The sequence below is a fragment of the Trachypithecus francoisi genome, unplaced genomic scaffold, assembly GCF_009764315.1.
Source record: "Trachypithecus francoisi isolate TF-2019V2 unplaced genomic scaffold, Tfra_2.0 Lachesis_group0, whole genome shotgun sequence".
NCBI classification, from domain to species: Eukaryota; Metazoa; Chordata; class Mammalia; order Primates; family Cercopithecidae; genus Trachypithecus; species Trachypithecus francoisi.
Window position 1 is genome coordinate 91,568,489 of NW_022681453.1, and position 24,050 is coordinate 91,592,538.

Below are 24,050 nucleotides of genomic sequence, written 5' to 3' on the forward strand. Positions count from 1 at the left end.
TTACCATGCATTTAGCACATATTCTGTCCCGTTTGTTACGTATGTTTCTCTTTCATCTCCATTGTGATGAATCTGCTTTCTGACAAATGAGCTCAAGATGTGGAGACTACTAAATTTTAAGAATATATCTTTTTAGGCGTGGAGCAAGATGGCCGAATAGGAACAGCTCCAGTCTCCCACTCCCAGTGCGAGCGACACAGAAGACCAGTGATTTCTGCATTTTCAACTTAGGTACTGGGGTTATCTCACTAGGGAGTGCCGGAAATCGGTGCTGGTCAGCTGCTGCAACCCGACCAGTGAGAGCTAAAGCAGGGCGAGGCATCGCCTCACCTGGGAAGCGCAAGGGGGAAGGGAATCCCTTTTCCTAGCCAGGGGAACTGAGACACACAACACCTGGAAAATCGGGTAACTCCCACCCCAATACTGCGCTTTAAGCAAACGGGCACACCAGAAGATTATACCCACACCTGGCCGGGAGGGTCCCATGGCCACGGAGCCTCCCTCATTGCTAGCACAGCAGTCTGCGATCTAACCGCAAGGCAGCAGTGAGGCTGGGGAAGGGGTGCCCGCCATTGCTGAGGCTTAAGTAGGTAAACAAAGCCACTGGGAAGCTCGATCTGGGTGGAGCTCACAGCAGCTCAAGGAAACTTGCCTGTCTCTGTAGACTCCACCTCTTGGGACAGGGCACAGCTAAACACCAACAACAACAAAAGCAGCAGAACCCTATGCAGACGCAAACGACTCTGTCTGACAGCTTTGAAGGGAGCAGTGGATCTCCCAACATGGAGGTTGAGATCTGAGAACGGACAGACTGGCTGCTGGAGTACACCCCTGAGAGGAAGCTTCCAAAGGAAGAATCAGACAGGTACACTCGCTGTTCAGCAATATTCTATCTTCTGCAACCTCTGCTGCTGATACCCAGGCAAACGGGGTCTGGAGTGGACCTCAAGCAATCTCCAACAGACCTACAGCTGAGGGTCCTGACTATTAGAAGAAAAACTATCAAACAGGAAGAACACCTATACCAACACCCCATCAGTACGTCACCATCATCAAAGACCAGAGGCAGATAAAACCACAAAGATGGGGAAGAAGCAGGGCAGAAAAGCTGGAAATTCAAAAAATAAGAGCGCATCTGCCCCTGCAAAGGAGCGCAGCTCATCGTCAGCAACGGACCAAAGCTGGTCAGAGAATGACTTTGACGAGATGAGAGAAGAAGGCTTCAGTCCATCAAACTTCTCAGAGCTAAAGGAGGAATTATGTACCCAGCACAAAGAAACTAAAAATCTTTTTTTTTTTTTTTGAGGCAGAGTCTCGCTCTGTCACCCGGACTGGAGTGCAGTGGCGGGATCTCAGCTCACTGCAAGCTCCGCCTCCCGGGTTTACGCCATTCTCCTGCCTCAGCCTCCTGAGGAGCTGGGACTACAGGCGCCCGCCACCACGCCTGGCTAGTTTTTTTTGTATTTTTTTTTAGTAGAGACGGGGTTTCACCGTGTTAGCCAGCATGGTCTCGAATTCCTGACCTCGTGATCCACCCGTCTCGGCCTCCCAAAGTGCTGGGATTACAGGCTTGAGCCACCGCGCCCGGCCCAAAAAACTAAAAATCTTGAAAAAAGAGTGGAAGAATTGATAGCTAGAATAATTAATGCAGAGAAGGTCATAAACAAAATGACAGAGATGAAAACCATGACATGAGAAACACATGACAAATCCACAAGCTTCAGTAACCGACTTGATCAACTGGAAGAAAGAATATCAGCGATTGAGGATCAAATGAATGAAATGAAGCGAGAAGAGAAACCAAAAGAAAAAAGAAGAAAAAGAAATGAACAAAGCCTGCAAGAAGTATGGGATTATGTAAAAAGACCAAATCTACGTCTGATTGGGGTGCCTGAAAGTGAGGGGGAAAATGGAACCAAGTTGGAAAACACTCTTCAGGATATCATCCAGGAGAACTTCCCCAACCTAGTAGGGCAGGCCAACATTCAAATTCAGGAAATACAGAGAACGCCACAAAGATACTCCTCCAGAAGAGCAACTCCAAGACACATAATTGCCAGAGTCACCAAAGTTGAAATGAAGGAAAAAATCTTAAGGGCAGCCAGAGAGAAAGGTCGGGTTACCCACAAAGGGAAGCCCATCAGACTAACAGCAGATCTCTCGGCAGAAACTCTACAAGCCAGAAGAGAGTGGGGGCCAATATTCAACATTCTTAAAGAAAAGAATTTTCAACCCAGAATTTCATATCCAGCCAAACTAAGTTTCATCAGTGAAGGAGAAATAAAATCCTTTACACATAAGCAAATGCTTAGAGATTTTGTCACCACCAGGCCTGCCTTACAAGAGACCCTGAAGGAAACTCTAAACATAGAAAGGAACAACCGGTACCAGTCATTGCAAAAACACGCCAAAATGTAAAGACCATCGAGGCTAGGAAGAAACTGCATCAACTAACGAGCAAAATAACCAGTTAATATCATAATGGCAGGATTAAGTTCACACATAACAATATTAACCTTAAATGTTAATGGACTAAATGCTCCAATTAAAAGACACAGACCGGCAAACTGGATAAAGAGTCAAGACCCATCAGTCTGCTGTATTCAGGAGACCCATCTCACATGCAGAGACATACATAGGCTCAAAATAAAGGGGTGGAGGAAGATCTACCAAGCAAATGGAGAACAAAAAAAAGCAGGGGTTGCAATCCTAGTCTCTGATAAAACAGACTTTAAACCATCAAAGATCAAAAGAGACAAAGAAGGCCATTACATAATGGTAAAGGGATCAATTCAACAGGAAGAGCTAACTCTCCTAAATATATATGCACCCAATACAGGAGCAGCCAGATTCATAAAGCAAGTCCTTAGAGACTTACAAAGAGACTTAGACTCCCATACAATAATAATGGGAGACTTCAACACTCCACTGTCAACATTAGACAGATCAACGAGACAGACAGTTAACAAGGATATCCAGGAATTGAACTCATCTCTGCACCAAGTGGACCTAATAGACATCTATAGAACTCTCCACCCCAAATCAACAGAATATACATTCTTCTCAGCACCACATCGCACTTATTCCAAAATTGACCACATAATTGGAAGTAAAGCACTCCTTAGCAAATGTCAAAGAACAGAAATTATAACAAACTGTCTCTCAGACCACAGTGCAATCAAACTAGAACTCAGGACTAAGAAACTCAATCAAAACCGCTCAACTACATGGAAACTGAACAACCTGCTCCTGAATGACTACTGGGTACATAACGAAATGAAGGGAGAAATAAAGATGTTCTTTGAAACCAATGAGAACAAAGATACAACATACCAGAATCTCTGGGACACATTTAAAGCAGTGTGTAGAGGGAAATTTATAGCACTAAATGCCCACAAGAGAAAACAGGAAAGATCTAAAATTGACACTCTAACATCACAATTAAAAGAACTGGAGAAGCAAGAGCAAACACATTCAAAAGCTAGCAGAAGGCAAGAAATAACTAAGATCAGAGCAGAACTGAAGGAGATAGAGACACAAAAAACCCTCCAAAAAATCAATGAATCCAGGAGTTGGTTTTTTGAAAAAATCAACAAAATTGACAGACCGCTAGCAAGACTAATAAAGAAGAAAAGAGAGAAGAATCAAATAGACGCAATAAAAAATGATAAAGGGGATATCACCATGAACCCCACAGAAATACAAACTACCATCAGAGAATACTACAAACACCTCTAGGCAAATCAACTAGAAAATCTAGAAGAAATGGATAATTTCCTGGACACTTACACTCTTCCAAGACTAAACCAGGAAGAAGATGAACCCCTGAATAGACCAATAGCACGCTCTGAAATTGAGGCAATAATTAATAGCCTACCAACCAAAAACAGTCCAGGACCAGATGGATTCACAGCTGAATTCTACCAGATGTACAAGGAGGAGCTGGTACCATTCCTTCTGAAACTATTCCAATCAATTGAAAAAGAGGGAATCCTCCCTAACTCATTTTATGAGGCCAACATCATCCTGATACCAAAGCCTGGCAGAGACACAACAGAAAAAGAAAATTTTAGACCAATATCCCTGATGAACATCGATGCAAAAATCCTCAATGAAATACTGGAACACTGGATTCAGCAGCACATCAAAAAGTTTATCCACCATGATCAAGTGGGCTTCAGCCCTGGGATGCAAGGCTGGTTCAACATTCGCAAATCAATAAACGTAATCCAGCATATAAACAGAACCAAAGACAAGAACCACATGATTATCTCAATAGTTGCAGAAAAGGCTTTTGACAAAATTCAACAGCCCTTCATGCTAAAAACGCTCAATAAATTCGGTATTGATGGAACGTGCCTCAAAATAATAAGAGCTATTTATGACAAAACCACAGCCAATATCATACTGAATGGGCAAAAACTGGAAAAATTCCCTTTGAAAACTGGCACAAGACGGAGATGACCTCTCTCACCACTCCTATTCAACATAGTGTTGGAAGTTCTGGCTAGGGCAATCAGGCAAGAGAAAGAAATCAAGGGTATCCGGTTAGGAAAAGAAGAAGTCAAATTGTCCCTGTTTGCAGATGACATGATTGTATATTTAGAAAACCCCATCGTCTCAGCCCAAAATCTCCTTAAGCTGATAAGCAACTTCAGCAAAGTCTCAGGATACAAAATTAATGTGCAAAAATCACAAGCATTCTTATACACCAGTAACAGACAGAGAGCCAAATCATGAATGAACTTCCATTCACAATTGCTTCGAAGAGAATAAACTACCTAGGAATCCAACTTACAAGGGATATAAAGGACCTCTTCAAGGAGAACTACAAACCACTGCTCAGTGAAATAAAATATGACACAAACAAATGGAAGAACATACCATGCTCATGGATAGGAAGAATCACTATCGTGAAAATGGCCATACTGCCCAAGGTTATTTATAGATTCAATGCCATCCCCATCAAGCTACCAATGACTTTCTTCACAGAATTGGAAAAAAACTGCTTTAAAGTTCATATGGAACCAAAAAAGAGCCCTCATTGCCAAGACAATCCTAAGTCAAAAGAACAAAGCTGGAGGCATCACGCTACCTGACTTCAAACTATACTACAAAGCTACAGTAACCAAAACAGCATGGTACTGGTACCAAAACAGAGATATAGACCAATGGAACAGAACAGAGTCCTCAGAAATAATACCACACATCTATAGCCATCTGATCTTTGACAAACATGAGAGAAACAAGAAATGGGGGAAGGATTCCCTATTTAATAAATGGTGCTGGGAAAAGTGGCTAGCCATAAGTAGAAAGCTGAAACTGGATCCTTTCCTTACCCCTTATATGAAAATGAATTCAAGATGGATTAGAGACTTAAATGTTAGACCTAATACCATAAAAGCCCTAGAAGAAAACCTAGGTAGTACCATTCAGGACATAGGCATGGGTAAGGTCTTCATGTCTAAAGCACCAAAAGCAATGGCAGCAAAAGCCAAAATTGGCAAATGGGATCTAATTAAACTAAAGAGCTTCTGCACAGCAAAAGAATCTACCATCAGAGTGAACAGGCAACCTACAGAATGGGAGAAAATTTTTGCAATCTACTCATCTGACAAAGGGCTAATATCCAGAACCTACAAAGAACTCAATCAAATTTACAAGAAAAAAACAAACAACCCCATCAAAAAGTGGGCAAAGGATATGAACAGACATTTCTCAAAAGAACACATTCATACAGCCAACAGACACATGAAAAAATGCTCATCTTCGCTGGCCATCAGAGAAATGCAAGTCAAAACCACAATGAGATACCATCTCACACCAGTTAGAATGGCAATCATTAAAAAGTCAGGAAACAACAGGTGCTGGAGAGGATGTAGAGAAATAGGAACACTTTTACACTGTTGGTGGGATTGTAAACTAGTTCAACCATTATGGAAAACAGTATGGCAATTCCTCAAGGGTCTAGAACTAGATGTACCATATGACCCAGCCATCCCACTACTGGGTATATACCCAAAGGATTATAAATCATGCTGCTATAAAGACACATGCACACGTATGTTTATTGCGGCACTATTCACAATAGCAAAGACTTGGAATCAACCCAAATGTCCATCTGTCACAGACTGGATTAAGAAAATGTGGCACATATACACCATGGAATACTATGCAGCCATAAAAAAGGATGAGTTTGTGTCCTTTGTAGGGACATGGATGCAGCTGGAAACCATCATTCTTAGCAAACTATCACAAGAACAGAAAACCAAACACCGCATGTTCTCACTCATAGGTGGGAACTGAACAATGAGATCACTTGGACTCGGGAAGGGGAACATCTCACACCAGGGCCTATCATGGGGAGGGGGGAGGGATTGCATTGGGAGTTATACCTGATAGAAATGACGAATTGATGGGTGCTGACGAGTTGATGGGTGCAGCACACCAACATGGCACAAGTATATATGTGTAACAAATCTGCACGTTATGCACATGTACCCTAGAACTTAAAGTATAATAAAGAAAAAAAAAGGGGCCGGGCGCGGTGGCTCAAGCCTGTAATCCCAGCACTTTGGGAGGCCGAGACGGGCAGATCACGAGGTCAGGAGATCAAGACCATCCTGGCTAACAGGGTGAAACCCCGTCTCTACTAAAAAATACAAAAAAAACTAGCCGGGCGAGGTGGCGGGCGCCTGTAATCCCAGCTACTCGGGAGGCTGAGGCAGGAGAATGGCGTAAACCCGGGAGGCGGAGCTTGCAGTGAGCTGAGATCCGGCCACTGCACTCCAGTCCGGGTGACAGAGCGAGACTCCGCCTCAAAAAAAAAAAAAAAAAAAAAAGAATATATCTTTTGTATTAGATAATTAGAATATCCTTTACAAAAAGTTTATATGAAAAAGTGTATAAAAACTGTCAGATTTTCTCTTCATGAATTAATCTTTCAAACATTTGCTGGATCAAGAGCACAGTTTTCCTGTGAGTTTAGGAAACCTAGTATTGGCACATCGATTTCTTCCTCATCAGTGAATTATAATGTTGAATACGCTTGACTGGTTTTGATTGACTACTAGCATAGTATCTATCATAGAACTGTTTTTTTTGTGTGTGAATAGTTATTTTGTTGTTTTTCCCAAGTGGCATAGCTCCTTTCTTAATAGATGAATTTGGTTTATCTAGCCTGGATTTTAATGTTTTTCACTTTTCCCCTCATGCTGCTGTCATTACTTGTTATAATTATCTCCATGTTGGGTATAGGCTATGTCTTCTTAGATGGATGGAAAATTTGACTTTTCTCAGAATTTATGGAGAATAGCAGAGGTTAAGTGTTAGAGCTTGGAAGAGGTCCTATGAATGCAAAGTAAACAGAATTAAGATGTTAACAGAACTGCAATTATGCAGATTATATATTGTCAATAATGAGGCTCTGTATTTCAACAAAGAAAGTACTTCCACTGAATTGCTGCTGTCAAAGAAACAAAACCAAAATTTGCCATGGATAACAAAATCGATGCAATTGAAAGTTAAAATCAAGGACTCATAAAATTTTTAACAAGTATTGCAATAAAGGATTCTTCCATTTTACTTTGATCTTCAAAATATAATAAAAGAAGTTTACTCATGAGAATTATTTTTAAAAAATCTGAACATTAACTGCCATTATATTTTAAATGAAACTTATCTCTTAAAATGGATGAATGTGCACCATAATATATCTTTTAATGTTCTTTTTAGGTAAATAGGACCTCATTTCCATAATTGAGAGCAAAGAGGCTTAGCATTTTCAATGTAAGTTTAAGACTGGGTTGCCTAGCAATATTCAAATGAGAGAGTCCCTCCTCTGGAACTGGTTATAAAACAGTTGTCCATGTGAATGTGTGTCAAACTCAGAAAAGGCAGCGATTTCTTAGCACCTAAATTATAACCAGACAGGAGACCATATAATCAGATGGAGAAACAATGTGAACTATCAGTAACTTTTATGCAAATTAATTTAGCCACATAACACTAATTATATATCTATTGTTAGGTATGGACCCTAATCATTCACTAATCTCTCCTAAGTGCTTTGTAATCTCATCATAGAATTGGCATGTAAAAACAAGGCCTCAGTTCACATCTAAATCTGATTTTTGTGCATTTATTTCCTTCTATCATGGCCCACAATACACATTTCTTGGTTTCCATACCATTATCAGATTTTAAAGTTCCTTATAAAAGACTTGATACTTGATGTATTTTAATTCAGGGCTTACATGCTATACCAGAAAAATCTTCTGCTAAACTCTTGTTGCCTTTTAAGCTGTACTGTCCACTCTCGGACAATATATGAGTTTCATTATATGCCTTATTTGGTTACTCTTGGTCTTATTCTTGTGTAGCCATTTATCTGTTCTCAATAAGCCCTTTGTTTTTGGTTAGTGGTGCAGTAGAGTTCTTTGAGTGGTCTTGGACCAACCCAGCTCTCTTTGCTTTCTTGCTTGTGAAGAATAACAGTAGAACGTGCTGGGAATGCAATATCCTCAGATAGGGAGGAACAGCCTGAAACCTGTCCGTCTTAGGAAATTGAATAGCTTGAGTTAGGAAGGAACTGCACTGAGTTTTGTTCCTCTCTTCCCTGGGAGCAGGATGTCCTTTACAGCTTTGCCCAGTACGTTATGTGGCCCCTGAGGTATATAATCCAGGATGGGCTGCCTTTCAGGGTCCCTCAGCTGTGAAAGTGGGGCATTCGCATCAAGACTACATCTTTCCTGTTCAGCTTTCTTCAGCCTTAGGGGACCCACACACAATGGATCCAAGACTTCTGTCCCTTGTTAATTATCTATAAGAAAGAAACCCATTTCACATAACTTGTGAACATTTTTTCTTTCACTGGATTTAGGCAAATAGGTAACCAGTGCATGGTGGACCTACACAGTAGCCCAGGATGCAGTGGGCATAAGTATATATGGACTCCCATTTCTGGTGGTTGGCAAAGTGATGATTTTTGATATTTTCCTCATGGAATGGGAGTCCTTTTTTGGGACTGATAATTAGCGAAGTTGTTTCACAATTGGCCCTCCAACGAATAGTGCCTGAAATATGGTAGCTCCATAATAAACTGTGTAAAGTACACAGTGAATGAATATGTCTTAGACCTAGAGCATGGCAGGCAGAACACTCAAGTCGAAGAAGAAAATATTAGAATTTCTACTTATATTTAGGTGTAAATCTCATTCTTTATTTACTTCAGTTTATTTTGAAATGTGGCTAATACTGTCATATATTACATGAATACGATTTTTAAATGGAGCTCTGAAAGACTCACTGTTGGAGGGTAATCTCTCTTGTCACATTGCTTTCTGGTCTGGCCACTCGGGATCCCATAGCCCTTCTACTTCTCTTCCACATGAGGACCAGTGCAGTACCATAACCAGAGCTAGGCTCGCGCTGCTCACCCAATCCTCCCTGACTGTCTTCTTTAACCAGTTCTGATGGCTCTTTGTTGTGATGTGTGGGTCTCTAAATTGGCAATCATCTTAATGGAAAATGTCTATTCTGCCCCTATTTGGATTAGAAAAGGATAGCTCCCATGTAGCATACTGTTCTAAAGATATTTTTTTCTTGAAGATTACAAACCTCACCCCGACAACAGCCCCACAAAACCTAACCTTTATCTATCATGTCTTCCTGTTTTTAAGCCCTCCTAGGCTCTCTTTCCTCCAAATCCTTCCTGACACAGATTATAAAAACATTTACGGAGGCCGAGACGGGCGGATCACGAGATCAGGAGATCGAGACCATCCTGGCTAACACGGTGAAACCCCGTCTCTACTAAAAAAAATACAAAAAAACTAGCCAGGCGAGGTGGCGGGCGCCTGTAGTCCCAGCTACTTGGGAGGCTGAGGCAGGAGAATGGCGTAAACCCAGGAGGTGGAGCTTGCAGTGAGCCGAGATCGTGCCACTGCACTCCAGCCTGGGCGACAGAGCAAGACTCCGTCTCAAAAAAAAAAAAAAAAAAAAAAAAAGTTTACACATAGTGAGCAAATAACAAGTATAGTTACGCAGCAAGAGAAAAAAGTCAAAATCAACTAAAGTAAAATAAATGTTCAAAGAAGTTATATATAGATACAACTTAAAAAACCTGAATTATACATAAAAAAATATATATATATCTCAAGGGAGTTTTTGCTTTAAAATTATTTTCATGCAGATGTTTTTATAAAACAAAGAATCCTGTTCGTGTAAATGATTATTCTTCCTCTGTATTTTATTACACAGGGTTTGCTTGAATTGACATGTATCTTCACTAGGTGGGTTTCTAACTATCTCATTCTTTTTCAGAGGAAATGTGAAAAGTGTTTGGGGACTAAGTACATTCATAGAAAGCTCTAAAATTTATAAACAAAGTTTTGACAGAATGCCAATGATCATTTGGCATTATCTCGCCTTTGAGACAGAATATCTGTCTATTATAATTTTGTTATAATAGAATATCTTCTGTTATACTTTTGCTTTGTAATCTAATGCCATTAGCCAGGTCATCTCTAATAGGGATTCTCTGTCTTGATTAACAGCATCTCCATTTAACCAGTTGTTCAATCTGGAAATGTTAGTGCCATCTTTAAATCCTCCTTCTTCCTTACATTTCATATCCAATTAGTTATTGAATCATAATGAACATATAATGTACAACATATGTTAATTTATGTTATTTCTCTTCCCTCCTCTTTATTCCAACGGTCACTGCCTAAATTAAAGCCATATGACCATTCTGGTTTATTGCAGTAATGCCTAACTGGTCTGTCTGCTGCTAGTTCTCCTGTCCTTCAAACTCTCCTTCCTTTCTTCACACTGTTGTCAGTCATATCTTTTGTTTTTGACATGGAGTTTCACTCTTGTTGCCCAGGCTGTAGTTCAATGGCATGATCTCGGTTCACTGCAACCTCCACCTCCCGAGTTCAAGCAATTCTCCTGCCTCAGCCTCCCAAGTAGCTGGGATTACAGGCATGTGCCACCACACCTGGCTAATTTTTTTTTTTTTTTTGTATTTTTAGTAGAGATGGGGTTTCTCCATATTGGTCAGGCTGATCTTTAGCTTCTGACCTTAGGTGATCCGCCCGCCTCGGCTTCCCAAAGTGCTGGGATAACAGGTGCGAGCCACCACGCCCGGCCCCAATAATGTCTTGTAAGACATGCATCTATTTTTGTTATTTCCTGTTTAAATAAATCACTGTCTGTCTCCTAGTTGCTATACAAAAACCTTCAAATTTCTCACCTGAGTGCTACTCAGGTACCTTTACAATTATTCCAGAAAAATTGGCCCCTCCATTGCCCTTGGCCCCAAATTTTCATCGATATGCCCATTCACATTTTTGCATTTCCATGTCTTTTCTCTTTCTTCTTCCTCCATCTGGACGGCCTTTCCTCCACTTGTCAGCCTAATAAATTCTCCTAAGATTTGGTTCAAATTTTGACCTTTTGTGAAGCCTTCTTCCAACTCTGCTTTTTGGTACTTCTATACTTCTTTTTAAGTCCCCCATGACAACACTTAATGTATTGAATTGCAAGGCAGCATGAGCCTTCTACCCTATCAAGGTATAAAGTCTTTAAAGGCAAGAGTTTTACTATTTTAAGTGCTGAATGCCCGTGTTCATTATAAAGTCAAACCTCTGAACAGTAAGTAGTTCTGAGACTTAAAAAAAACCTTGATTATATTATTTGCCATCTAATTGATATCTTCTAAATTCAGAGACTTATTTCTTAATCAAGACATAATTTACAGCTTTTTAAAGGTAGTTTTTAGAGTGTTAATATTCTGGTTACCAAATCTGCTATTTAAGTCTGGGGTCCAATCTAAATTTTAAACAGCACTGTCCTAGGCCTCTTAGTCTTGATAATCATATAAGACAGAGTCTGGCTGTTAGATTTGATGTAACAAAACTTACATATGCATAACAATTTCAGTAATCTGCATTTGATCAGTATCTTACATTTAGTTATAAGCTTACCATTTTAGAAAGCAGTTAAAATATTATTTTATTAAATTTCAAGTCTATCTATAGAATTACTGCCACAAAGAGTCTAGTAATTTCCCATAGATTGTATTATAAATATTACATTTTGAATATTAATATAATACTTTTAAACATTATTCTTCAGCATTGGAAATAATGTGCTTAATGGAAAAATTTTATATTCATTGTTCTATAACTTCAAAAGTTGTTTTAAGTTATAAATTTGTAAAGATAAATGAAAATAAAGACCTTGAGAGAAGTGAAAATAATTATGATATTTTCCAATTTAAAAATGGAGTTGAAAATACTGCTTTTTCTAAACTGAACAAATTGTTTTCAGAACTGATGGACTTATTTTTATGAAGCTTTTTGGTCAAATTAAAAGATCAATAGATACTGCTACACGGCTACTTTATATATCAGACAATGAGAAATTAATTTATTTTCCTTAGAACTATATTTCTTTGTTGAAGAAACTGAAAAATATCATTGGTAAATTAATAGAGAACATTTCTACAAAGCAAATATAGTAATGCATAAAATATTCCATTCACAATATTAAAGTTGTATTTTATTCTGGAGTAACTGAATACAGCAAAGTTTCAAAACAACTCGTAGAGCATGAAATAAAAAAGAACTCAATAATGAAGTTGCATCTTTTAAAATAATGTATAAAGTGAGAAAATGAGAATATAATAAAAATATTTTGAGTAGCTTTAATGACTTCTTTTTCATTGAAACTGACTGCCAAATGAGTTAATGGTGAAGATTTGTTTAAAAAAATAACAGAATATAACTTTACAAATTAGTAGCTTGAAGATAGCACAACAGAGACTTTGAGACCAAATTCCTCAAAACAATAACCAACAAGATCAATGAAATGAATTGATTTAGGGCAGTCAGAAATATTTACACTATTCATAGGACAAATTGAAGTGATACAATTTGTGGATGACAGTTTGGTTCTAAAGTTTTAAACTTGCATTTCTGCTCACATTTTCTCCAAGCATCATTTAAGAAAAGGTTTAGAGTGTACTTATATATCTCCAAAGAAACCCATATTGTTCATTCTACGTATGATCAGATCATTCAAAAACATTTGGAAAAAAAGTCATTTCATAGTCACTGGTTCCTCACTATTACTGAGTTAGTAATTCATTATACCATTTAGATACACAGAACTCTATTTAAAGAAAATTATTAAATCATTGAAGATACTTCAGCCCATGTTATAACATCCAGTCATGACATGGCTGTTAAGCGTGATGTTAAAGTCCCAGTACAATGAAAAAGAAAACAGTCAAGTATGAAAAGTCTTTGTTTTCTTTTTTGTTGTTGTTGTTATAACCTAGACATCCAAAGCAAATACTTCTCAATGAAATAACAATGTCAAATTAGCAAAGTAATAAATACAAGCAGAAAATTAGGGAGGCAGAAACAGAATTACTCTAATAACATTAAAAACAATAAAAGTAAACAAACTATATGAAGAAAGGGCATATAAACTTACAGTTGTCGTATAAGCAGCTTCTGGCTCATCTTCCAGCACTCTGGAGAGACCAAAATCAGAAACTTTGCATACTAAGTTGCTATTGACCAATATATTCCGAGCTGCTAGGTCTCGATGAACGTAACCCATATCAGAAAGATACTTCATGCCGGACGCAATGCCTCGGAGCATTCCGACCAACTGGATGACTGTGAAGTGGCCATCATGCTTCTGCAAGAGAATCACAATTGTTTAAATTGATTTAATGCAATGTGTGCGTGTGTGTATTAAATAAGATCCTTACATTTATTTTATTGGATCAAATGAAGATAAGCATCAAGTTTGCTGATCATTGACTATGTTCATAAGGAAAAGTAAGAATTTGTTTGACATTTAAAGAAATGGGAAAATCTCACTGGAAGTAATGAAGGACAACTAAACAAAGGACAGAAGGAAATCAACCAAATTAACTCTCAGGACAAAGTGATTTCAAAAACTTAGGTAATAGGAGAGAACTAAAGTAAAATAAAGTAAGAGCAAAGGCTGCCAAAAAAAGGCTACCAAACAAATAGAATCCACTTTCCATAGATGTGAGCTTTGAACCAGCTGTACAGCTGGGTAGAAGAGCAGCAAAACCTAGGACTGGATAAAACCCGTGTGATAACTGGAGATACTGAGAAAAATAGTAGTCAGGCCAGGTGACTCAGGAAAAAAAAGTGATGGTATAAACAAGAAACAAGTATAGGAAAGCAGCAGAAGAATGAAAAAAGCACAAGAAAACAGAAAATAAATAGATTTTTCCATTTTTTTCATTATATAGGGAAGATAGAAACGTTGTTGGCAATTGACAGAAAAATGAGGCTATTTTAGCTCCTGGTTGGAAGGATTAAATAATGTGGAGAATGAGTCAGGAATGGTATTAGTATCAATCCCATCAAAGTAATCGATCCCGTCTTATTCCCTCTGCCTTGATTTTAAAAAAATGTTTTTATTTTAAAGAGTTAAAAAATATCCAGTTGTTATCTGAGCAAAATGTATACACCAACAAGACCAGGTACAAATAGTATACAGATAGTACCCTTGAAATTAGAGGAAATAAAAACAAAAATATTTTAAGTTTTCAAAATAATGCATATTATTCAACCTAGTTATTTGGAGATTGTTGTCTTTAATGGAGTTATAGAGAAACATGAAAAATTATTTTTTTGTACATCAGGCAACATTTATTTATGAATGATATTAAAAATGAACATCTAGCAGGAGATTGTAGGGCTATATTACTTTATGCTGTACATTAGAAGCACAAATAAGAGAAACTTAAAAACTTTAAAAGTTAAAGCAGTTTTTATGAATACATATCTAATTTTAAACCATAGCGCAGCTTCAGGACAGAGACGATCTGACCCTAGCTGTCATGGTGACATAGTCTCCTATACAATGATGATTCATTGTTCAGGTAAATGAATAAGCTTATACTACAAATCAAATAAACTTTGTCTTGCTGTATCAACTTACCTGTCTGATAGCTCTCTGATAATATCTCCCAACTCAAGTGCAGAATAAGGGGAAAAAGCCCTCTCTTAAAAAAACACTCTTACAGCAAGAATATCCATTTAAGCAGGCGCTTCTGTATAATTAATGTATAAAGGATGACCTAGCAAAGAAAATCTTTGGTGTTATTAGCTCTTTATGTTTCGAATCCATCTTCTTAGACGTACACTATTAGATGAAATCTGCCTCTTCTATCATGTACACTACCTACCACTCTTCTATTAGGAATCTTGAAACCTTTGAGTGGAATTGAAAGTGTAAGTTCTTTCGGCCTAGAATGAAGTACACTGAAGTTTAAAAGTTGGCTCTTTTACCTATTCAAAAATGGAGTTGCCTCCTATCATAATTCTTGTCAAGTAGAATTTTAAAGTAGTAAGGAATGTTAATGGGGCACCTGAAAACTCGAGAGTCTGTTTCCTTATCTACACGATGGGAATAAAGTTATCTAGCTCAGAATTGCAGGGAGAATCACATACAAAGCAGACAGCACAGCTCCTCGCTTAATTTAATAATAGTTACTATTTAATACGTCCTTGTTATTACTGTTATAACGTGTTTTTTTTCAATTTTAATGAGTCAGAAAATTCCCTTCTCACTTTCCTGAAAAATCACTTCTCAATATATGCTCCTACAAATATGAAGAGAAATAGTTACTTAAGACCAGGCTGAAATTTAATGTTCTATCTATGTTGAGTGTGTCACAAAGCACCAATTTGCTTTTTAATACTTTTATTGAAGTATAATTAATGTACCATACAATGTATCTTTTAGAGTATACAATTCACTTTTTATCTTACTCATGGAGTTGTACAGCTATCACCAAAATCAATTCTAGAGCTTTTTCATCATCCCTTCTGAAAAGACCCATCCTTACCAAGCAATAAGTCCTTACTTCCCCTAACTCCTCCCACCACCCTGGGCAACCAGTAATCTACTTTCTAGCTCTATCTCTTTGCCTGTTCTGGGTATCTCTTGAATGGAATAACACAATATGTGGTCTTTTGTGACTGTCTTCTTTTACCTAGTATGTTTTCAAGGTTCATCCACCCATAGCGTGTTTCAATAATTTATTCATTTTATTGCTGGATAATTTCTATTCCTTTTGTATATTCATCAGTTGATGGAGTTACTTCTACTTTTTGGCTATTATGCAAGTTATTTTTAAAATTAAACTTAAAATATTTTTGTCACTAACATTTGAAGATTTAGATTAACTGCTTTCATGTCAATCATCATGGTAATAACGGTTCTAATAATGGTAAGTGGTATCATTTAAAAAACACGATTTTGGTGTATTAAAAGAATCTAAACTACTTTCTTCATGTTCTTTTATAGGACCATAAATGTAGGATATTTACTTCTAATCCATTGGCCCAGACATTCTCAGGGGTCCATGAGGTTAAAATTATTTTCATAATAGCACTAAGTACATGTTTTTGCATTTTTTCATTAGGCTGATATTTGCACAAATGGTACAAAACTCTGATGGGTAAAACTGCAGGAGCCTCATCAGGAAGAAAGTCAGTAGCACCAAACCAAACTATACTAGTATTCTCATATTCTTCTCTGACACAGGCACTCATAGAAAGATGGAAAGCTAGTTTTTCTTAAGAATGTCCTTGGTGAAGCAGTAAATCTTATGAGTTTCATTAAATCATGATCTTTGATTACACACTCTCAGCATCAATACCTCTGAGGAAGAGAAGAAAGCAGGATTGGGTGGCAGCAGGTTGCAGTTCAGTGCCTTCACCCAAAGGCCTTTGTCTATTTTATGGGATGTTCTGGATAACTCCTCAGAGTTGGCTCAAACTGAGGAAAAAAAAGACTGGGCCCCTGTCCTCCTACATCAATCACTGGATTCAGGCTGCTCGTGTAAAGGGGTCATGGCCTTGGGTGAGGTAGCTTTCTTTAGCCAAGGGCATTCCCTAGAGTGGGATTTGGTTAAGTAAGGGCTGCCAGCTTCCAAAACTCTGGAAGCTGTAGGAATAAGGAAGCTGATCCTGTGACCCTCCCAACAAAGTTCCTGCATGCACATCTTTTAATAACCCTTCCCAGGGAACGCAACTTGTGTTATTTTATCTCTCTATCACTACAATCATCTGTTTATCCACGACCCACCCATCTATCCACTGGTCTATCTACTGTTCATAAAATGTGGGCTTGATGAAAAAAAAAAAACCTCTAAAAATAGTTCTATATGCTTTTGGGAATGCATACCTTAATTTCTTCCACATTACTATAGGAGAAAAATAGCTCACATTCATTGAACACTATAAGCCAGTCCCAGACTAAGGTTTTTACAGGTATTATTTTATTTCATTCTCTCAATATTGATGTGATGTAAATGTAGTGATTATTTTCATCTTGTAGATGGTGAAACTGAAGGACAAAAAGATCTAATAACCTAATAAGTGGTGGAGTCCGGATTTAAATCCAAGCAATGACAGAATCTGTAGTCTTATCTATTGGAGTTTTTGGAAAAACAACTGAACCAAATTTTACATAATTCTGGGCTAGTTTGGGCAGCATAATTTGGCAAAATAAAGCAATGTATAAAGACCTCTAAGATCATTTACCTGAAAACAAACAAACAAAAACACTCCAGATAAATCAACAAACGAGGATCTATTCACCTCTGTCTGGCTGAGAGGAATAGCCTCATTTATTCATATATGAGGTATAGCACAAATCTGTTTCTCTACAAATGACACAACTCTCTTATTCAAATAAAATCTATATTCCTTTTTCTGGTCTTCCTCAACATAGCCTTCTCAAGTTTGGTTTAGGACATATTGGTTTCCTTGAATATGGTAGATGGTTAATAAATGGTGACAGAATTAAATAACTTTTGATCCTATCTTGTGGTGCAATGGTTGTTATTGCTATATTGTTCCTATTGTCTCGTATAAAACAGACTGTTTTCTTAAAGTAGGACACGGGTATTATCCCTTTTATGTAGCAGTTCTCTTACAGCTTCCACTACATTGCCATGCATTGTGTTAGCACTCGATAAATATTAATTCCAAATGAATTGAATTGTTTATGAGGGGAGGAGAAAAATGTGAGAGCACTGAGATTTAATACTTTTGGGCTTCCATAGTTTCTTTTAGATTAATCTAAAAGAAACTATGAATTTTTTTATGACATATGGTCTCTTCCCAGGAAGGCAGATTCAAATGAAAGAGAGTGAATATGGCATATTTACATACTGCATCTCAGAGATTAGTAGCTAGAATTCAGTTTGTCTTCATCCTCTTTTTTTTGCTCTCTCAGCCTGACTGCTGAGAAACATGGACTTTATCCTCTAACTGACAGAAAGGGTGAGCCTGATTGGAAGGGGTTTCTGAAAGCTATACATAACAATGCCTGCTGTTTCTAAAAGCTGCAGAGCTCCATCAGACTCTCTCAGACCCCAGAGCACAGCATCTCCCAGATCTGACAGTAAATGACTTGTCGCATTGTCCATGCAGTAACCCCAGCTCTTCACGATGGTTGTCATGGACTGTATCTACATACACTTCAAGCCTCCCAGTGTCCATTCATCTTAGGCTGAGCTCAAGTACTTAGACTGAGGTTAGGACAAACATGGGATCTGAGTGCCAGGCTGTCCCGAAGGCATCACATTACTGTCCAACAAGGTTTTCTGTGAAAACACAAATCTTACCCTTTGACTTGCTTTAAACACTTCAATGATTTATAATGACAGAATAAAGTGCAGTGTCTTAGTCATGAATACCAAGACCTTACCCTTGCTCATATCTTTAGTTGCATACCCTTATTCTGCTTTATTTTATTTTATTTTTGCATGTGCTCTATTCACCCCTACAACATGTTGTTTTATATCTAACGTGCTTTGCTTATACAGTTCCCTCTTCCAGGAAGGTCATTCTAGTCTTTGTCACCTGAGTTTTTTTGTGACACGTATTATCTCTTCCAGGAGGTCCTTGCTGAATCCTCAACTTTATTCCTTCTAACAACACTCCATGAGTATCCTATGGGCCGGTTACTATAGTTCTAGGTGCTAGGAGTCAATGTGGGAAGCAAACCAGGGTGATTTGAGAGCGATAGAGAGAGAAACTTAGTCCAACTTGGCTCTGTCTCTAAAATATATCTCAAACCTCGGCTAAAACCAAATATGTATGTGTTCATCTCTCCCACTGGATTGGACATGATTTTGAGGACAATGAGCATACCTTGTCTTGTTCACCCTTGTAATCCCAGGGCCTAGCACCTTGCCTGGCACATAGTGGATATTTACTAGATATTCACTAAATTGAACTAAACTGAATTCATTTATTTTTCTCTTAAAGGAGTGAAGCTTTTCAAACTTTCAGTATGTGGTAAGATATTTTCTAGAAGTATTTTTAATGGAAAGTCATACTTACTGTAGGGGATTCTCTGCAAAGATCATGAATGAACAAGAAGTACTGAAGTGTTGACTACACTTGCAGCCATCTCCATTTTTAAGGGCAAGACTCTCATTATGACTACTACCAAATTTTTATATTTTTGCTGAAGAGTGAGGAAAACGGAACTAAATATCTTATATAGATATCTGCTATATTTCTTTCTAGATCTTCAATGGAGAATCACTGATGTCAAGTCCACCAACCAAATAGCTTAGAAACTGTCAAAGATCTATGGACCATAATATAAATCACTGCCCTCAAACTTTCTTGCTGAAAAATGTGCATTATTAAAGCAGATAACTCTGGTGATTCAGTGTCCTAAAAAGGTTAAATATGACTGTAGATGACACTATAACCGGTAGATGATAAGCTGCTATTGAGGAGAATTAACAAAAATTGCATGTCACTGATTCTACAAACATTCAGAGGATACACTTCACAATGTGGTGTCATAGGTACCTACAGTAAACAAATTTCACAGATTCCTCACAAATCTGGTTCAATAAACACTATTGGATAATGACAATTTAAGCTAAAAAAATGAAGTAATGGAAATTTGGTCCATATGTATATCAAAAGCCTTTTTGGTCCACTAACTATGAATTATAAGAAATGACACAAGCCTTTCAAAACAAAATGACAAAAATAGGAGGCTAAGCGGTAGCTTTGTAAAATGATTAATTCCAAAGCTTTGACTTGAGTTATAAAATGGCTACGCAGGACATTTACCTTACTAGATGGTTTATAAAAGACCAAGGTATGCAAACACCGGACACTTTAAGCCTGTTGTTCTGGTTTTTGTGTTGCTAGAGGTCATTCTCAAAAAAATTGGATGTCAGAAATGCACGGGGTTCATGAGAGACAAAAGATGGGCATCTCTGAAGAGCCAGAACAACACAGAGGATCTGACTTCTGGGGTTCTGATTGTCCTTTGGCACAAAAATATCCTCACCCATATTATCTGCATGTTTCCATTTACTTTTGTTTTGCTCTCTGAAATTCCTCTAGTAAAATATTTGTGGAGCTTACAAATGCAGGAAAAGATGAAAAATCATCTGGAGAAATTAGAATAGTAGTTGTGAGTCACATACTCGCATAAGTCAATCTAACCTTATATCCAGCTAAGATTTGTGCCAATGAGAAAATGGAAACTGAGATTAAGATGGGATGATACTCCAGGTTACAGGTGATTTTATAAGGTGGAAAAAGACCTACACTCAGGCAAGAGGGGATGAAAAAGTGCTACAACATGTGAATTCTTACAATAAAAGTTTTACCTTTGAGGACGTGGAAGGAAGACATGAAGAAATAGGTAGATGACAGAAAAATTGCCTTAAAAATTTTGCCCAGGGCAAGTCACGTAGAGGGAAGGAAAACACACTTTCTACATTTTGAAGGAGACTTCCAGGCCTCTTTCCTATTGGACGTTTCGTCTTTTAGCTGTAGTCTGTGTTAAAGAGGCTTCTATAAGTCTGCCTAGGGACCTTAGCAATGTCTTTAAAAGAAATATTTATGGAAAAATGCATTTTGAATTCTGAACAATTGATTTATAAATGACTTTGCAGAAAACAGTCCTTGAAGGATTACTCCTATAACTTGTTTAAAGTTAAATTTCAGTTTTTATATGTTTCTAAACCAAAAAGGTGACTATACTATGACCTTTTAAAATGATGTTGAATTTGAAAAAGAAATGTTTGGGATTATTTATAGATTTGAAGACACAAAATCACTCTTGTTTTTAAAATAACCACCAAATAAATAAGTAACTATCTCCTTTTTATTGAAAATTGTCTTAGTTCTTGTGGTCTCCCCAGTTGAAAATCTTATTAGAATTTAACTTAATAAATTCTTCAGAGCTCTTTCTCTTGTAGTCATCATATATTTTGAACTTACGCTAGGCACAGTTATATTTTTAGTTGTAGTTGAGAGAGGCCACAAAGAGTGAAATCAGTAATTTCAATAATAAGAAAACTAAAAATGTCACCTCTAATACACTAAAAACCTAGGAAGAACATAAGTAGATATGGATTTGTGAAACATCGTGGTTGGATTTCAAAATTACATGTTAAGAGCTAAAAATGAATCTGAATGTAATATAGCTTTAGCTTACAAAGGTTTCTACTGAATTGGCTTTGTTAAAAATAACTTCTGCTTAGGTTCACATGAAAGTAATATATACTAGCTACTGTATGCTACATTTATACAAACTCTAAATTTAAAGTTATTATTTGGGGCAGGGTGTCACAGAGTGCCATCATCTTGATGAAGCATCATTAGAGTACATCAGAATAATCCAGGGAAGTTTTTGCAGAATATACGTGTATGTCTGCATATTTATCTGGTAAAGTCTCTTGAAGATGGTGATTCTGGTTATTGGGCATGGTTGAGAATTATAAATTTAGGGTTTAATATTCAGTTCTGTAAATCCAACATCTCATAAATGGTCCAAACACAAAGATAGGAGTGACCATAGAGGAGTTCAGGAAAAATACATAAATATCTTTATATATAAGTATAATTTTAAATTATGTACAATCAAAAGATCAATGACAAGTTTCATATGCAAAAGAAGAATTAATGAGAATTACAAATTATAATTTCATGGTTATCAGTTAATACAATGTTTAAAGAGGTATATTCATGCTATTGAATATTGCTGCTCAAACTCCTAATTTACAAAAAAACAGTTCACTCATCCATACCATAGGCTTGGTTCTAAGCACACCACGCTCTCATATATGTGCATGTCTGATGTCACATTATTTTTAGAATAGTATTTAGCATTAAGTTGGATCCGGTGTAGTAAATAACATTCTACTGTATGAAGTTTAACCTATTTTTCTCTTAAAAATGTAATTAAGGTGTGTTTCAACTATAATTTTTATGGCTTAAAAACAGTTGGTCAGGCCTGTTGGCTCACATCTCTAATCCCAGCATTTTGGGAGGCTGAAACAGGAGGATCATTTGAGACCAGGAGATTGAGACGAGCCTGGGCAACACAGTAAGACCTTATCCCTACAAAAATAAAAAATTAACTGGTATGATGGTGCATGTCTGTAGTCCAGCTATTCAAGAAGCTGAGTTGGGAGAATCTCGAGCTCAGGAGTTTGAGGTCACGGTGAACTATGATCACGTCACTACACTCCAGCTGGGGCGACAAAGTTTCCAAATAAACAAATAAATAAACAAACAAACAGTTATTGGTGGGTAAGTGCAATTTTCTTCTTTTCCACTGCTGAATATAAAATGGGTGTTATTTAGATTAATTTCACTCTTCTACCTCAGCACAAATATAATCACGTGCACACAATTTACAAGAAAAGTGTGCTAATAAAATACAGCTCTCATTATTAATAAATAACTAGCATAAGGTAAAATGCCATCTTTACTAGATTTATAATTTGAGTACATAAATGTTTTAAAAATCTCTTTAAATTTTAAATTAATATTTGCTTTGCATTTGCTTAAGGAAACTCTTCAAATGTCTCACATTGCTTTTGAAATGCTGACATGCACTTATACATGTTATTTCAATACTCATATTCCTGAGATATATCTACAGTTTTTAATGATGAAAATTGAAACTATTTTTAGCCACCTGAAAAAACAGATCAAGAAATTACAGACAATTTTATGACTTTTAGTGATATCTTCTGAAATATAATATAATAATAGATGTCATTATGAATACCTGATTATGTGGTAGACCCTGTTCTAGGAGTTTTATGTCTATTAGCCATTTAATACTACAGTGCAGTAACCCTAGGAAACAGTTATTGCCTATCATTGAACTTATTTTGTAGGTAAAAGTTGTCCTTGATTTTCTCTTTCTTTTATACACTTTATCTAATCCATTAGCAAATCCTATTGGCTCTACTTTCAACATACATCATAGACTTCGACCATTTCCCTTAAACTCCACTGCAATGATCCTAGTTTAAAGCATCATTATCTCTTACCTGGATTATGGCAAAAGCCTCCTAATCTCCCTACATCTATTTGTGCGTCACTGTAGTCTCTTCTCAATACAGCAATGAGTGATCCTTATAAAATATAGTAATTAGGTCATCATGCTATTCCTCTATTCCAAAGACTACAATGGCTTCCCATATTACTCAAAGTCAAAGTCATTATAACGGCCTACTATGCCTGATTTCAGTAGTTTTCCAACTTAGCTGCATATTGGACTCAACTGGGGGAACTTTTGACAAATATTGATGCATATGTCCCACCCCAAGAGATTTTGATTTCGTTGGTCTGGGGTAAAGCCTGGGACTTGAGAATTTTAAAAGGTCTTTAAATTTAAATTATTATAATATATAGCCAAATTAAGAATCATTATTCTCCAAGAGATGTTTCCCTTTCTGTCTCCATCTGCTCTGACTTTATCTTTTACCATCCTTCTCCTTACGTACTCCTCTCAAGCCATAATGATAGGGTGACTATATATTTTATTATTCTAACTGCAGAGTAAAAGGCTCATGCTAGTAATTATAAAGGGACAACATGCATGATTTGGCACTGTTTTAGGAAAAACAGGCATATGTTCATCAAGCATAAATACTTATTTGCAGTTCTATAGAAATAAAATTCTCCTACTTCAGA

General features: G+C 37.1%; 1 protein-coding gene across 2 annotated transcripts in view; it reads right to left on the minus strand.

Moving 5' to 3' along the window:
• The window catches only part of EPHA6 (EPH receptor A6), a 941,507-nt gene that overhangs the window by 98,395 nt on the left and 819,062 nt on the right, over positions 1-24,050 (minus strand). The window contains exons 8-10 of one of the 2 annotated variants that reach the window (XM_033211552.1): positions 13,507-13,716; positions 9,308-9,501; positions 7,329-7,347 (exon numbers count right to left, since the gene is read on the minus strand). In XM_033211552.1, the coding sequence (XP_033067443.1) occupies positions 7,329-7,347; positions 9,308-9,501; positions 13,507-13,716 (423 nt within the window). Of the gene's footprint in view, positions 1-7,328; positions 7,348-9,307; positions 9,502-13,506; positions 13,717-24,050 lie in introns of those variants that run through there. The other variant, XM_033211549.1, reaches the window with a different exon arrangement.